At 33.4% G+C, this 18,873-nt stretch overlaps 1 protein-coding gene across 2 annotated transcripts in view; it reads left to right on the top strand.

Annotated features, from left to right (window-relative positions):
* LOC114326579 (uncharacterized) overlaps positions 1 to 18,873 on the top strand; it is a 131,629-nt gene that overhangs the window by 19,118 nt on the left and 93,638 nt on the right. The window contains exon 2 of one of the 2 annotated variants that reach the window (XM_028274982.2): positions 4,081 to 4,327. In XM_028274982.2, coding sequence (XP_028130783.2) covers positions 4,081 to 4,327 — 247 coding nt within the window. Of the gene's footprint in view, positions 1 to 4,074; positions 4,328 to 18,873 lie in introns of both variants that reach the window. The other variant, XM_028274981.2, reaches the window with a different exon arrangement.

Genomic DNA, 18,873 nt, shown 5'->3' with positions numbered 1-18,873 from the left:
ATTAATGCGATGTTAAAACATTTTATCGTTATCGGCTTCTGGAGTGTCTTAGAAATATCCAATTTCATTGATAAAATGCGCAGTCCCACCGATTTCCACTTAAGCCGTACAACGAAATCATTAAAACTATTGAAAAGATGGACAGAAATGAGTGGCGAAGAAGAGTAAGGAACAGCGATCTCTGAAAAGGAAAAAGACGAGGAGGAAGAAGACTGTTAAGCGCTATCCAATTCTTTTCAGAGACTTTTACTTTCCAGATTTCATTCGGTTGGTCTCCTAGTACTGCGTTATTTTCTTATTTTGTTATTACAATTTTGCAAGTTCGTTTCTCATACTCCTACTAACACTTAGTTCTAACTCAGTTCTAACATGCAGATCGAGAATGATTACATCAGTGTTGCCAATCGGCGGATAATTATCCGATTTGCGTACCTTTTTGAGAGTTGTCGTATCTTCTTCGTATCTTTAAATAAATCGGATATTTGCGGATATTCTTCAGTGTATCTATCATCGACTAAAACTTTCTCATCTATATATTCCCAACACCAACAACACATTAATTTTGTTTGGTTGCACCCAAATTTTTATAAATAGCCTATACTGAATGAATGTTAGTGACATCCGATACTTTTCATCTTTTGACAAAAGGGACATGTGCCGATTCTTTTGTTTAGAATTTAAATGCACAAGTGCATCTACTTAAGGCATACTAATCCAATTCAAATTTCAAAAACCGTCTGCCCTCCGATGTTATTTATGAGTTTTTAGTTTTTAGTCTTTAAACTTATGAAAGCTAATTCACGCACGATTTAGTTTATTTTCATTTTATGTAGTGCATTGCTTAAGTAAACGTTTCTAGATTTCTCGGACATGAGATGTAGTTAAATCTAGTTCTTTTTGTAAAGTTCTATCAAATATAATATCTTAAACAAAACCATTTCATCAAAACATGTTATACTTACCTAATTAGGTATATTTATGATTTTTTTGAGGAATGTAATGGTACTATGCAGAAAAGAACTTTTCGGCACAGAAACGTCACTTTTCTGCACACTACTGTCAGTTATTCTGTGAGAAAATATTAAGTTTGTTAACATAAAATTGTGCAGAAAAATGCATTTGGGATAGTGGTTGTAGAAAAATCTACTTATTTGAAACTAGTAATATCTAGATATCTACTAATTAACTCAAAAATCCTTCAAATTTTTTGCCTATAAAAATTATTTAGTCGGGCATTAACGTTGAACGCACCACGGGTATTATGGATAATAACTTTGATACCTTAATAACTACAAGACTGTCAAATATATTTCTATTGTTTTAGTCGTAATAAATCTTTAGTTGTTAAAAGAGCGTAGGCTCAAAATTTCGGACCAATAATCTTTAAACGTATTCATTTTTTCGAATCCTGAGAAAACTAATAAATATTTTGGAAAAATTTGAACGCAGAATGAAAGATTACGTTATTACCGAGGGCTGAAAGTCCCTTAGAATAAACAAAATGTTTCTTTTGAATGAGATATTTGAAATTAAAAATCACACTTAATATTCTTTTTTTCTTTTACCCCTGTCACATATTAGAATAAAAATTATAGAAGTCTTCAGGGACCTTCGGCCCTCGGTAATAATGTAATCTTTCATTCTGCGTTTAAATTTTTAAATAATACTTATGAGCTTTCTCAGGACTCGAAAAAAATAATGCATTTTAAAAGTATTTACCAGAAATTTTGCGCCTATGCTATTAATGTAGCTGTACTTAACTTAGTTTATTTTGTATTGATTTATTAATTATTTATTTTTCCAGTACCTAGTTTTAGGTAGTAATTACGTTTTAATAAAATAATATTTAAAAGTGTTTTTTTTTACTTAAATAATTATAATAAATTAATATAACGATCCAAATAATGAAATATTTAGATTTAATTATTTATTTAGAATTTAACACTTACGATAATACAAAATACGAATAATATAATAATAGTAAGTAAATAGTATTTATACATGAATTAGGTAATAATCAGCTAGGATACGAGATTTTCATCTATAAACGAAAATTTTTACACTGTGAAATAGAGAATCCAGTAGATTAAAGGGCAGGTTGTTCGAACGCTAATCAGAAATGGAATCAACTGATCATTATCAAATATTTAATTACTGTCAATGTCAACTTTGATTGGGTTGCTGAAAACATAATTGATTACAATAATTTTTATGAGATTAATTGATTAATTAATCAATTATTTTAATAATTGTTACGTTAATTGATAATTAATAATTAATTAATCAATCAATTATGTTAATTATCATAATGATAATTGATTTTAATCAACTGATTGGCGTACGAACAATGGATTTTGTTATTTGATGGTTGTTAAGGGGACTAAAAGAATAAGATTGGCAACATTGATTCTAATAATAGAATAATTTTTGACCTAGCGTACCTTTTCGTGACAAATCGGATATTTTTCGAGCGATCATCGGATAATCTAGAAAAATGCCATTGGCAACACTGGATTACATACAACATACATACTCTGGGCTAATTAGCAAAATACAAGGAAAAGTTATTTACCAGCAATTTTATTGCTGGAATCGAATCTTATGATTGTATATATTAATAATATAGGTATGCAAAGTCCGCAGATAGTGTGCTACTTTTTTATATACAAAATGGCGCCCGAAAATCGTGTTTTTTCAATTTTTTCTCTATAATTCCAGAGATTTTACAGACACCAAAAACACTCAAATAAAAATTCACCGTAATTAAATTCTGCATAAAGACGTATTTTTCCCAATTTACTTCGATAAAAATTTTCCCCGGAAAATGCGGGTTTTTCCAACAAAATCTTTAATTTTCAACTAAAATTTTAGAACAGAGTAATTGTTTATCAATAATTAAATAACTTGGTAATATAAAAGCTCTTTTTGTATAGATTATAATTCCAGCAGCCGATGGAAATTGAATGAAAAGTTTAGCAACAATTGAATTGTTAATTAAAAATTTACAGTCGCTATAATAACGACAATAATTATGATACATAAGAATATCTATGATTTTTGTATACCTAAATAGACAATGTTACTATCTAATGTACTTTACATAATTGAAATTGGACTATTTAAGCGGCCTCAGAAATATTAAAATTATAAACAATTTTTTGGCTTATACACAAATAGAATATCTTAGGAAATATTAAATTAAATTAAATCATGAAAACGGTATTGGAAAAAAAGCGGCAGGACGCTTCTTTTAAAAGAAAAAACGTTTAATTGTGATGAGTGGTTCTTGAGATACAAACGGTCAAATTTGACCGGCATTTACGGCAAAAATCTAAACAATAGGATCATAATTTTCGAACCATCACTTTTTTATTTCGGTCCTCTTTCTCCACACCAATTTTCATATCTTTAAAATATTCATAACATATATTATTATAATAAAAACTATCGGTATTACGAGTGAAAATTGCCAAAAATAGCAAAATTCCAATCTAAAATTAGGTTGGAGAAAATGTAACCTCAAAGTTCAAAATCGGTATACGTTAAAAAAATGCATTTTCTCGGCTTCTCATGGAGCAATCTTCTTCATTCTTTTTTTGTTCCCGAGTAACTCGAGTAGAGCCATCTAACTAACGCATTATTAAATGTTAAACTTGCTTTTGTTTTGTTATAATAAATTAATTTATTTATTATAACAAAAAATTTTAATTTGTTTAAATAAAGATTGTTTAAATAATTATATAGCTTTCAAATGAGTAGTAAGTTTATTTAGAAAAAGTCTACAACTAGTAAAGATATGTATGTAGTTTTATTTTCTTATAAATAAATTAATCTTATAGTTATATAGTTCTTGTAATGATATCTTGTTCAGTTTCTGAAGGGCCTGACGATGGCATATATATTGTGAATGCCGAAACCGGTCGCCCGCAAACTGCTATAAATAAACACCTTCAATAGGATTGTGAGCATTAGACTCCTTTTGTACCCTATCATTTAAAAAAAAAATCAATTGAACCTCGTATACTTCCATAAACTTATTATACATGATTATTAACGATCGTTTTTAATATGTAGTTACAGGCAATGCCTCAAGTTGAATTTCGATGGCGACGCACCGGATCTCGACACCACCCTGCAAGTGGCGCTACACGCAACGCCGAGACCCTTGGACGGGACGCCAGCTTTGGCGTCTCAGGCACAACGACGGCGCTGTACAAGAGACTGGGCGGTGTGTACAGTGTATCAGCGACTGTTATTGTTTGTCTGGCGCCGTACCAAAGCGCGCCTACAGACGCTTTCCGAGTCAAATGGACGCCAACAGAACCAGGTTTGTATACAGGGGGAGATAATGACGGTATTTATTCTATAAACCCACTGACCATTCACTGAAAGTGACACTTTCTAGAATCTGTCTAAAAAAGTCCAGAATAACACGACTACTATCAGGCCCGGCCCTAGGGATTTTGCCGCCCTGGGCAAGATCAGCAACCGCCTCCCCCTTCCCTTGGTAGACCCAAAAACAAAAATTTCAACATCGCTCTTAGTTTTCTGAAAGTTTGAAAGCTATCACTTAATGCGTTAAAGGTTGTGTCTATAATTTTTAAATAGAAGTAAACTTTATATCGTGTCTCTATATCTAATATGTAGGTCTATACTTTCATCTTCAGCGTTATAGCCAAATTGTCTTTTCACTTTCGTCTCTCTTGCAATTGCTGTGCCTCCGATTTTCATATTCTCAATTTATAACTTTGATACTGCCTCTTTTGCGGCTGTCAAATAGCCCTGGAATTTTAAATCACTTCTGAGAGACTTAAAATGGATTTCCGTTTTTTAAATAAACTTACAGTTTGATACACTCGCATATCAATACTCTGAAGTGATTGTGCAGTGCTGACTTCGTTGATGTGGAGTAAAATGGCATGCCATATTACCACAGAGCAAAGAAGACTAAAATCACGGATTTGATTTGCCAAACAGCTTGCCTCATGAGCAACCATTTTATTGTTGTTTTATTGACATTGATTTCTACAAGAGCATTGCAGATTTCTTCAATTTTGTATCTAATGGGAAATGGGAGTAATTGCGTCAATTCTACTTTCTCATCTAATTTCGAACAAAGGTTAGAAATATGATTTTTCAGTATAGCCTCACGATGAATACATGCTGATGAAAAGTTGTAAATTTTTGTCAGTAAAGAAAAGAGAGAAACTGCAAACTGTTAGGCTTTAGCAGCATCATTTATGACTAAGTTGAGTGAATGGCTAGCACATGGGACAAAAAATGCTCTAGGATTCATTTTCAAAATTCTGTTTTGAACTCCCGAGTTCTTTCCTTTCGTGTATGCCCCATTATCATACATCATATCCTTGTCCTCTTATATCTTCCAAAAGTATTCACAGTTCATTCAGTTTTTTCAAAATAACTTCTGTAAGTCCCAGTGGCGTGCGGTGACATTTTCGGAAGAGGAAGCGATTCAATAAGGGTTTAACAAATATTTTCTTACGAGGGTCGAGATCAAAACATATACCTACTTAATAGGTGTATACCTAATGTATTACCTGTTAACTTATATCGACTGAAAACAAGAACTACAAAAAATTAGGTATAGTGTTTAACCCAGTTTGAGAGACATGCACACGCCTTGAGAATGAGATTCGGGTGATACAAATTCATTGAGGCAAGGAGGATTTACTCTTATAAGCGGGCGTCACTCCATCCCGCCCCAATGCTTCATACTATCCACTTCCCCTCCGATAGCACTCTGATGCGCTATATGGGCTCTCTATCAGTAAAGTGCTTAGTATGTGGGAGTCCTGGATACAAGGACTCACAAACGAAATCCTACCCCGATCAATGCAGGTTAGTGACTCTAGTGACTTAGTATATCGTATATCTAGTGACTTATCATCGATCTGTACTGCTTGCTCAGGGTCGAGTCCCTGCTCCAGGCTTGGTTTCTTTAAACTTAAAAAGAAGAGTTCTATTCAAAATTGTTTTTATATTCCGATTTCGAATCACCTTCCATAACACACAACTTTCAACAATATGACACTTATTTACTTATACTTGAGTCCTATTCTCCTATCAACCAATGCAAATTTTTTGTCGATAACATCGTCGTAAAATTTTGGATTTTCTGATAATTGTTTAATAAATGCACTCTTTTTCAATGGATAATAGGGCTAACTTGGAAAGTCTGTCTTCACTTGTAAAATTTATTGTAAAATTTTTGATGCGTTTTAATACTGAAAAACTTCGTTCAACTGATGCACTTGTAGCTGGGATAGTTAGTACCTACTACTTAATTCACACAACTTGCCCACTTCACACAGAGACTGATTTAAACCAGTAGTATTCAAAAAATTCAACCGATTCCTAAGTATTTCTTTATCACTAATTTCAGGTGTTTTATAAATGACATTTAACTGAGAATGCAAAGCTAGATTATCAAAAAAAATCATAATTTAATCGTACTGAATTAAATAGGTACATACCTCTGTGGGAGATTTTAATGAATTATAATTAGACATATTAAAATTACATAATTCTACATATTTTATTTCTTTAAAAATTTCAAAGTGATAATTCATTTGTTGTAGAATATTATCAAAAATTTCGATGTATAATCGTCGGTAGGTCTCTCTTTCGTGGACAATATCAATCATTATTATTTTTATTTTAGGTTCGAAGCCCATATTTTCAGCTTTATCCCAAATATTTTTAAACAGCTCATTTTTTTAATCATCATAAGTCATCAAATTGTCTTATACAAAGTGCAATGTCACTTGACTTCGTCTGTAAAATGTCGTAGGTACTGTAAAATATCAGTAAAAGGAAAAATCTCAAAATGTCAAATAAAATATTAGTAAAAATATTAAGCAAAAAATTGAAATCGAGCCATTTGTACCTAAATACCTACCCCTTATAGCAGCAGTAACAGACTCCACATCTCGTTTTCGAATCGGAAGCGGTCGGACGAGCGCTTCCAGGCGTATCAAAATTCGCGTGAAAGGAACATGACTAGCGAGTGAGGTTATTAAACCCTGACCAGTTTTTGAACGGGACAATTGCATGACAAGCAGCGATTTTGAGATGCGCTTCCGTCAGGACCGGACTGAATCGTTGAATTGTGTGCTTATTTGAGCCGTTCGTGATCAAATTTTAATAATGTTTCAATGCCTATTAGTTTAATAGGCATTGTTAAACATAATAGATTACTTAGATTAGGGAAACATTGTTGATAATTAAATACTAATTAATATGTATTTTCTTATATTGAAGTATAGGGAAGCGGTGCTTCCCCCGCTTCCATGGACCGCACGCCTCTGGTAAGTCCCAAGCCAGTGGTTTTCAGAACAGGCACAAATCCAAGAAAATGTGCTTTAATTTTAACACTTTCTGAACAAATCTAAATCTACAAAACGTATAACAGTAGTTATCTTTTTCACTCCAGCAATATTAGGTGTATAATCTAAAATTATGCTATAATACTTTCATCATCATCATCATCCAACCAATTAACGTCCACTGCTGAACATAGGTTTCACCCAATTGTTTCCACACTTCACGGTTTTGTGCTGATTGTTGCCAGTTTTTACTAATCCGCCTGATATCATCTCTGTCCATCGTGTAATACTTTGCTGAGTTTAAAAAGTTTAAAATTTTATTTTTGTTTTGTTCACGGAGAAGTTAAATAATTACGTTTTGTATACTTTTTCCCGAGTAGTGATGCTGCTTGTTACTACCATTCGTTGTTCTCCTAACTCATAATATGCTCTTGTAAAACAGAATCAAACTTTCAAAAGAGCTCAACAAGCTTTAAAAATTACCATGGTTGCGATTAAAAAGTTTATCAGAATCGCCCCTCAATGGAAGACACTGTTGTGCTAAGAACTTTATTATTGATACAAGTCGGTCTATTACATTTTAGAACTTTTTGTGTTTCTTCGTCTATGGATTTGCCCGATTCTAGTCTAATAAAATTGCTAGTTCTACCCACTGCCACTGTCGCTGTGACTGTAGATGAGCTGGAGACTCGCTGAGACTTAGCGTGATCTGGCTTAGCAAGTAGTTTTGATCCACTATTCTTATACGATGAAGAAGAAGGCGGTGTTGTCGAATGAACAATTGTTATTGTTTCACTTTTTTAATTCTCGTTTTTACAGAGGCATTTTTGCCGCTGTTGTTTATAATGTTGATTTTTTATAATATTAAAAACATAATTTATTATTTCTTCGATTTCAAAAATTGGCTTTTCAAGAATTTGCCGCCCCTAAATTTGCCGCCCTGAGCAGCCGCCCAGTTCGTCCACCCCTGGGGCCGGGCCTGACTACTATTCTTCTAAACTCTAAACAATAAAATGAGCATATTTCAATAGAAACTTTTTTAATTCCTGGGTTTGCCGGTCTATTTTAAATAAAAATTTATACTTTTCGGCTATTTAACATTTTCTTTATCTGAATCATCTCTATACATCTTTTGTTGTAAGGTTCTGACCTTTTTCTAAAATCTAAAAATTGCAAATTGCACAGACTGCAATAATTCAACATATACTGGGCATATACACATTTATTTGAATATTTGCATTGAGAGGTGTTGTTGTAGACAAACATAGTGTACAAAGCAATAAATTAAATACCACAGCCTTAGGCCTTGTTCAGATAGGCGGTTTGCAGAAATTGCTTGGAGTTAACTCATATAACAATAATTGAGTTATCCTCCCACTCAAAAAGGTCCGGAACATTGTTTAAATAATCAAAATGTCAAAAAATTAAGGAAAAATTCGATTTTTTTCTTCGTTTTTTGATTATAACTTTAAAATTATTCACTTCCGAGAAAAGTTGTACTAAGATAAAAGTTGCGTAACTAATGCCCGGTTGCACCAACAGATCTTAAGCTTAAGTCGAGAATATCGTAAGAATTAATATAATATAATTATAATATATTACAATAAGAATACCATAATATAGATATAATTGATAATAAGGAAAGAATCTAAAATTATGGTGCAACGTAAGTGATACACAAGGAGGCTCTATCTATAAGTAGAGCTTAGCTAAGCTGGAGCTTAAGATATGTTGGTGCAACCAGGCATATATTTCCTACAATATAGGATTGGTTAAAAATTTTAAAAATTGTCACCCTTGTTGTAAAATAGCAATAATTGCGAAAAAAACACAAAAAAAGAAGTATTCGCATTTTACATTTTTCAACCATTTATGCTACACTTAGGACCTTCATAGTTTACCCTGAAAAACTTTATGATATAGTAAAACAATACTGGGAATTTAATTAAAATCGGCTCGATAGATTTTGCAAAATAAATTTTGCAATCCAGCTTTTGCAAAAAAAAATCATTTTTTCAAAATGTTGCAGCACTAAAAATAAAGCAGATAGCAAGTTGAAATTCTTTTACATATAGAAGAATACTGTACCTTTCATTTGCAATTTGCAAAATTAAAATGGGTTAACTACCACGGCGTCAGGAATTTTTTTAAATAGACAATAATTTTTGGTGCTACGCGCAGGACAGCGGTGTTCGATTCACACAAGTTGATTTCCACCAAAATTTCTTCCAATCTTTATCTAATATATTATTTTCTTACTCTATATTTTGTTGTATTTTAATATTTTAGTTCCACAAAAATCAAACTAATTTGATTATTGTTTGTGAAATATTGTTTAAACAATTGCATATATGTTTAAAAATAATAAACTTTTATTCTCTAAGTTAAAATATATGAACAAAGAAAGTTTTTGCTAAAAAAAATTGTTATTTCAGAGGACAGTGTATGTGTTTTTATTTTGCAATAAACAAATTTATTTATTTATATCGAAATGTACTAAAAATTAAAATTTATGAATCATTATCAAAGGTCATTGGAATGCCCAATCAGAGCAAACGTATCCGCTGTCCTGCGCGTAGCACCAAAATTAATGGTTTTTTTAATTCCTGACGCCGTGGTAGTTAACCGATTTTAATTTTGAAAATTGAAAATGAAATGTACGGTATTCTTCTATATGTAAGAAAAAATTCAACTTGCTATCTGCTCTATTTTCAGTCCTGAAATATTTTGAAAAAATTACTTTTTTTTGCGAAAGCTGGATTGCAAAATTTATTTTGTGAAATCTGTTGAACCGATCTCAATGAAATTTACAGTGTTGTTTTGATATATGATAAAGTTTTTTTGGATGAAATATGAAGGTCTCAAGTGTAGCATAAATGGTTGAAAAACGTAAAATGCGAATACTTGTTTTTTTATGGTTTTGTCGCAATTATTGCTATTTTGCAACAAGGGTAACAACTTTTAAAATTTTTAGCTAATCCTATAATATAAAATTTAATTACGCAACTTTTATGTTTATGCTATTTTTCTTGAAAATGAATACTTTTAAAGTTATAATCAAACAATCAAGAAAAAAATCGAATTTGTCCTTAATTTTTTGACATTTTGATTATTTAAACAATGTTCCGGACCTTTTTGAGTGGGAGGATAACTCAAATATTATTATATGAGTTATTTGCAAGCAATTTCTGCAAAAAATATGAGTCACCTCTCAACATCCAAATGTACTAATATTTTTACAGATGCGCCCTGGTCTATATAGAAAATAACCATTCTTTTGAGTTTGAAAATGTACAAATTAAAAAAAAAACAGAACTACAACAAAAGATGTATATTGGAGACGATTCACATGAAGAAAGATCGAAATTGTATCAATGACAAGACCAATATCAAGGATTTCTCCAATATATAGGGTGTTCAGAAACTCTCCTGACAAACGAAGACCGGAGATTATTCAGATAATTTTAAGACAATTTAACCCAATTCACCTAGTCCGAAAATGCTTCCCTAAAGTAAACAAGAATAAAAAACCGCTAAACGCCGTAAAAATGAGTGGCGCATAAAATATTCCAGCTACAAAAGATCTGATATGAATATTACGTGGCGCGAAAATGGATTTTCATTTGATGCAAAACAAAATTCTAGTTTTATTTTAAAAGATTTTCCATAATATTTGCTAAATTTGAAGTAAACGCGCCACAAAAGAGTAACTTTGATACAGTTTGAATTTTGAAACTCTTTTGTGGCGCGTTTACTTCAAATTTAGCAAATATTATGGAAAAATATTTTAAAATAAAACTGGAATTTTGTTTTGCATCAAATGAAAATCCATTTTCGCGCCACGTAATATTCATATCAGATCTTTTGTAGCTGGAATATTTTATGCGCCACTCATTTTTACGGCGTTTAGCGGTTTTTTATTCTTGTATCAGGAGTTTTTCAAAGTTATTTATAAATTAAATGTATGAAGTTGAATACAATGTTCCTCTATTACACGTCAAGCTTTATAAATGGTCACCTTTGTTGTATTATCTCCCAAATGATCTAGTGTCCATCGAATGTACACTAGATTTTTTTTATTCGAAATAGATTGAAAAAAAAATATTCAGATGGCCGGTAAATGAAGTCGGATTGCCCGTTGCCAGATCAAATTTAGCGTCGTAACCACTACAACTACATAAACCATTTCGGGAATAATCGTTAATTGGATTATACTTTTGTAGCTTAATAACTTCTAAACGGCTTAACCGATTTTGATTAGTAAATATGAGTTTGAAACGTATTGACCAGTAGTGTCTCATGGATCTAAGGTCAAGTATGATAACTGAAGCTATTACAGGAATTATTGAGCTTGAGAAACCGTTTTTCCGACAGGAAATAGATTTTATCATACTTATGAAGCCTATAACCTAAAAAATTCAAATTTTCCGGGATATGAGGTATACACCGTTAAATTAGTCTTGAGTCCTTCTACAAACGCTAAGTTATTGGCGCAATTCGTAGGTTGAAATGTTGAGTAATTGTCGAAAAACCAAAATTTTCAAAGTTTAGTTTTTCAGTTTTTCGGCTATACTGAGCCGTGTGTATGTCTGATCCTGACGGCTTAGACACCATTTGAAAGCTTAAGTCAACACTATTAATTTGATGTATTTGCGGTTCTCCTGGCTCTTCTTGATCCGAATAAATATACCCCCAAAACATATGCCGTTTTGTACCTACCAAGTCCTATAGCTGGCTTATGGGTGGTCAAAAGTCACAAACTACACCGGTTCTAAATCGGAACTGACCCCCTCTTCAAACACAGAGGAAATATATCAAATCGGTTTAACTTTCAAACACACATACATACAACCACAAACATTTTCCCTTTTTTAAATAAAAATTAAGTCACATTTCTAAGCTCTATAACTTTTGAATGGTATAACCGATTTTCAAAATTAGACATGCGTTGGAAAGGTAATGATCAGTTTTATTAGAAGCCGCAAAGGTTGGACTTAAATTTTTAAAGTTTTTGGGAGTTGTGGGGACGAGAACGAAAAACAGACCCTAAATAGGAAGGGCCGTAAAATCTACACTCTTGGACCAAAATCGATGGTTGACATATAAATGGGTGACTTTTTTTTCTGAACTTTAAGATGGGACTTGGCCCAATTTTCAATTCAGTCAGATTTAGAAAATCTAAAATTTCGTGTATATATAGTGTTACGTGTAGGGGGGTGTGGGTGTGCGCTACTGGCGAGAACTGCCGTTCTCTGGTAATGTTCAAAATTAGACATGCGTTGGAAAGGTAATGATCAGTACTGTTAGAAGCCGCAAAGGTCGGACTTAAATTTTCGAAGTTTTTGGGAGTTTTGGGGACCAGAACGAAAAACAGACCCTAAATAGGAAGGGCCTTAAAATCGACACCCTTGGACCAAAATGGATGGTTGACATATGAATGGGTGAGTCTTTTTCTGAACTTGAAGATGGGAGTTGGTACAATTTTCAATTCAGTCAGATTTAGAAAATTGAAAATTTCGTGTATATAATAGTGTCGCGTGTAGGGGGGTGTATTTCTGCGCCACTGGCGAGAACTGTCGTTCTCTGGTAATTTTTTCGATATAAAACTAACAGCTTCGATAACCAATAAATCGAAAACTATTAATTTTATCAAAAAAATGTATAATGAACATTTTTTGCTTATAATTAATATTTTTACCAGCATTTGCGGTCAAAATATAATAAAAAATTTCCACTCTCGAGATGAGGTGGCAACCACCCCATGGTAAAAGCGTCTTTCGGCATCATATAGATTTTAATCCTTGGACTATCCACTACTTGTTTCATTTGTCAAATTTTCAAGCAAATCTATCCATTCTGTAAAAATTGCGAAGTGAAAAATTTCAGTTCCTGGACTAATTATACTTTTGGAGCTCTATAACTTCTGAACGGTTTACCTGATGTTGATCACTAAACATGAATTTGAAACGTATTGACAAGTAGTATCTGGCGTATCCAAGATCGAGTATGATAACTGAACGTATTATAGGAATTATTGAGCTTGAAAAACCGTTTTTCCCATAAGAAATAGATTTGATTATACTTATGAAGCCTATAACTTAAAAATTCGAATTTTCCCAGATATGAGGTATACACCGTTAGACGCGTCCTGAGTCCTTCTACAAACGCTCAGTTATTGGCGCAATTCGTAGGTTGAAATTTTGAGTAATTGTCGAAAAGCCAAAATTTTCAAAGTTTTATTTTTCAGTTTTTTGGCTCTGGTGAGCAGTATGTATGTCTCAGATTGATCGCTTAAACGCCATTTGAAAGCTTAACTCAACCCTATTGATTTGGTGTATTTGCGGTTTTCCTGTCTTTCCTTGAACCTAAGATATATACGCCCAAAAAATATGCTATTTTGTATCTACCTAGTCCTCTAGCTGGCTTACGGGTAGTCAGAAGTCAAAAATTAGACCGGTTCTGAATCGGCCCTCACACCTTCTTGAAACACAGAAAAAAAATTCAGATCGGTGTAACTTTTCCACACACATACATACATACATACATACATATCCACAAACATTTTCCATTTTTTAAATAAAAATTGAGTCATATTTCTGAGCTCGATAACTTTTGAATGGTATAACCGATTTTCAAAATTAAACATGCGTTGGAAAGGTAATGATCTGTGCTATCAGAAGCCGCAAAGGTCGGGCTTAAATTTTTGAAATTTTTGGGAGTTTTGGGGACGAGAACGAAAAACAGGCTTTAAATGGGAAGGGCCGTAAAATCCACACCCTTGGACCAAAATGGAGAGGTAACATATGGATGGACGAGTCTTTTCCTAAACTTTAAGATGGGATTTGGCCCAATTTTCAATTCAGTCAGGTTTAGAAAATCGAAAATTTCGTGTATATATAGTGTCGCTTGTAGGGGTGTTGTGCGCCACTGGTGAGAACTGTCGTTCTCTGTGGATGAACTTGAGCTCTTAAAGATGGCGTCTTGTAATTAGTTTTTCTTAAATATCTCCAGAACGCTTCCATTTAGAAAAGCGAAAATTTGTACGCCTATTTTTCTTTCAAAGATAAATCGATTCCATCAACTGCAAAGGACCCAGCACAAACCTTATGGAAAAGAGGTCCCAGTGGATTTCGTTCATACTTTGGGAAAATACTCTTTGAAGCATCCTGATAAAAAGTTCTCATGGGCACAACTCAATCGTATGAAGGATTTTCAAGATATAGAGGCCCAAACTCAGATTTACGGGGTATTCCAATTCCGTGAGTTACTGGTTATTTGGCAACATGTAGAAGTTTGGATCAACGAAAAGTACTAGTAGTCTATGATTTTTTCCTGGCTATCCAATGTCGACCTTCACTTTTACCTTGATCTTCAACGGACGTCATCTTCTAGAGTTTCGAGGGTTTTCGGCATTCAATTGATATAAACAGATTACTCATGGGTTTTTGGGATCGCTAAACACGAATATGCAATCAGAATTGTCCTCCGGATGACGTGGTGGCCAGGGCCTCTGCAAAGACGTCATCTTCTAGAGTTTCGATGGTTTTCGGCATTTAATTGATGCAAACGAATTACTGGAGGGTTTTTTAAGGTCGCTATACACGAATATGCCACCAGAACCGACTCCCGAAGCATCTGATTTCCAAGGTCAATGAAAGGGGCTCCTGGAGTTTCGAGGGTCTTTGGTACTACATTAATGCAAACGGATTAGTTATAGGTTTTTGGGGTTTCTGAACACAAATACGTGATCAGCACAGACACAGGAGCACCTGGAGCCTAAGACAGGTTATCTTCTGGAGTTTCGGAGGAATCAAATGGATTACTCTTAGGTTTTTGGAGTTGCTGAACATGCATACACTATCAGATCCGACCCACGAATCACATTGTGCCTACGGCACAATGTGATTACGTATTCGTGTTCAGCAACCCCAAAAACCTATAATTAATCCGTTTGCATCAATGTAGTACCAAAGACCCTCGAAACTCCAGGAGCCCTTTCATTGACCTTGGAAACCAGGTGCTCCGGGAGTCGGTTCTAGTGGCATATTCGTGTTTAGCGACCTCAAAAAACCCTCCAGTAATTTATTTACATCAATTAAATGCCGAAAACCATCGAAACTCTAGAAGATGACGTCCCTTGCAGTGGCCCTGGCCACCACGTCATCCGGAGGGTAATTCTGATGGCATATTCGTGTTTTGCGATCCCAAAAACCCATGAGTAATCTGTTTATATCAATATGACGTCCGTTGAAGGTCAAGGTCAAAGTGAAGGTCGCCATTGGATAGCCAGGAAAAAATCGTAGACTGCTAGTACTTTTCCTTGATCCAAACTTCTACATGTTGCCAAATAACAAGGAACTCACGGAATTGGAATACCCCATAAATCTTATAATTTTCCGAGTTTGGACCTCTATGTATATCTTGAAAATCCTTCATACGATTGAGTTGTGCCCATGAGAACTTTTTATCAGGATGCTTCAAAGAGTATTTTCCCAAAGTATGAACGAAATCCACTGGGACCTATTCCATAAGGTTTGTGCGGGGTCCTTTCTAGTACCACTCATAGGCGTCCGTTTTGGGTAGGGCAACGGTTATTTTATCGCATTACTTTTTTGTCTTTAACTTTTAAGTATTTGTTACATTGGATTATTAAAATGTGAGGGATTATAATACTAAAAGGTACTCTTGCTTTTGTCGATTTGAAAATATTTCGCTTTTTGAATAAAAAAAAAAGATTAAAAAAAACTATTTAAAAAACGAAACCTGGTACGTTTATTTACCTTCCGGAGATAAATCGATTTCATCAGTTGCTAATTTCTAGTACCGGTCATATGCCTCCGTTTTGAGTAGGTCAACGGTTATTTTATCGCATAACTTTTTTGTCTTTAATACACACACCGGCAAAATTAGCTGAACACCTTAGGGACATGTTTGATGTCTTGAATTTCCTAAACCACCGGTCCGATTTGAGTGATTCTTTTAGTATGTTATAGCCTTATTATTTGAGAATATCGTTGTAATAATATTTTTGCTAGACAGGTAAATATCATTTTATACCGGGTGTACCAAGCATAATGTGTTTTTTTCTTAAAGTTTGGAACAACCTGCGGAATATTCTAGCATATGTAAAATATTAAAATCAATACTCGATTGTAGACTTAGGCTTTCTTAACATTTTCCTTTTTGATTCATTTACTTATGTAAGATAATAAAAAAGTTATGTGCGTTAGCAACTATCCATGTTTTTAATTAATAAATCCTCATAGTAGGAGAGGAAAGTATACTAAATTTGCAGTTACTCGAGCGTTATGGGGACCTATTGGATTGTGAAGAGTATGTGCTAAAATCAGAAAAAGGTTAAGTTAAGTTTTCCATAAAGTGGGGGACTTTTCATTTTTCAATTTAATTTTCCATTTGAAACAATCATTTTTCTCCGATTATGGCGCTATCTATCCATAATTCGAAAAAATATGTCGAATAAAAGTTGTTTATTTTTACGTAAAGAATCCAAATCTGAAATAAAAATTGGGGGCTCCCATTTAAGATTTTTAATTAAATCCCCCACCCACCTCCGTGGGGACTCGTGACACCCCACGGAGAGGGGTGGGGGTAAATTAAAAATTTTAAATACGCACCCTGCGATATTTCGCGAACTGAACATCAGATCGTAAAACTGCAAAATACACCTATTCAATATTTTTCAAAAATCTACCGAATGGCACCAAACACGACCCCCCACGGAGGTGGGGTGGGGGGTTACTTTAAAATCTTAAATAGGAGCCCCCAATTTTTATTGCAGATTTGGATCCTTGACGTAAAAATAAGCAACTTTTATTCGCAACCTTTTTTACAATTATGGATAGATATAGATTATTTCCTATAATCGGAAAAAACGATTGGTGGAAATCGAAAATTAAATTAAAAATGGAGAGTCCCATACTTTATGGAAAACTTAACTTAACTTTTTTTGGTTTTAGCACCCACTCTTCACAATCCAATAGGTCCCCATAACGCTCGAGTAACTGCAAATTTAGCATACTTTCCTCCCCTACTATGAGGATTTATTGATAAAAAGCATGGCTAGTTGTTAAAGCACATAACTTTTTTATTTTCCAACATAAGCAAATGAATCACAAAAGAAAATGTTAAGGACGCCTAAGTCTACAATCGAGTTTGAAAACTAATATTTTATATATGCTAGAATATTCCACAGGGTGTTCCGAACTTTAAGAAAAAACACAGTATGATTGTAACACCCGGTATAAAATGACATTTACCTGTCTAGCAACAATATTATTACACCGATATTCTTAACTAATAAGGCTATAACATACTAAAAGAATCACTCAAATTGGACAACAGGATTAGGAGATTCGAGACATCAAACATGTCCCATTTTTAAGGTGTTCGGCTAATTTTGCCGGTAAGTGTATTTAAGCATTTTTGACACTAGATTATTAAGTTATGAGATATTCTAGTACTAAAAAATATTCTTGCTTTAAGTCGGTAAAATACACCGCTTTATCTTTCGAAAATTAAAAAAAAAAATCAAATTAAGAGAACGAAAAATTTTAAAGTCGATTTTTCTAGAAAATGGTACATCCTACCGCCTTTAACCTTTAACTACCCGCGCATCAAGTTATGACATAACTACACGCGTGGCGTACTTTATACGCCACAAGAAAATACAAAATAACAGCGGATTTGTTTATTTTTTTTTTTTTTGAAAAAATACGCTTAGTTGTTTGTTATAAACCTTATTTGGCATCAGTGAATACTTGGAGTTCCTTCTCAGTAAGCCAATTGGGATTTATAACTGGAATTACGGAATAACTGGATTCCATGATAAATAAAATTGCTATTAAAAAAGTTTTTGAAATGTGATTTTTTACGGGAGAAAAAGTATTGTTTATAAAGAAAAATATATTTTGTGCCATAATGACTAAAAAACAATTGAAATATGTACTTATATTACTACTTATATTAATATAATCGTGGCGCATATTGTGCACCACCGGAAACAACAAATAATAAACTGTAAATTACGATCTTCCCAGAACGCCGATTATAACGAAACTAAAACCAAATTGTAAAGCACATTTTACTGATAGGTTAGAGACATAAAGAAGGTCAAAAATTAAATTTTTAAATATATTTGTAGTAGAATTCTTATATCTGGCGTACAAAATACGCCAGCGCGTGTAGTTAAAGGTTAAGCAAGAGTACCATTTCGTGTTAAAATACCTCACAATTTCATAATCCAGTATCAAAAATACTTAAAAGTTGAACACAAAAAAGTTATACGATAAAATAACCTTTGCCTTACTCAAAACGGACGCCTATGACCAGTACTAGAAATTCGCAATTAATGGAATCGATTTATCTCTGGAAGGTAAATAGGCGTACCAGTTTTTGTTTTTCTAAATAGAAGCGTTCTGGAGATAGTAAAAAAAACTAATTACAGGCCGCCATCTTCAAAGAGCTCTATTAAAAAAATCTTAGGAAGCATTTTCGGATAAGGTGAGTT

This window comes from Diabrotica virgifera, chromosome 3 (assembly GCF_917563875.1).
Source record: "Diabrotica virgifera virgifera chromosome 3, PGI_DIABVI_V3a".
Classification (NCBI taxonomy): Eukaryota; Metazoa; Arthropoda; class Insecta; order Coleoptera; family Chrysomelidae; genus Diabrotica; species Diabrotica virgifera.
This window is presented reverse-complemented; position numbering and strand designations above follow the sequence as displayed.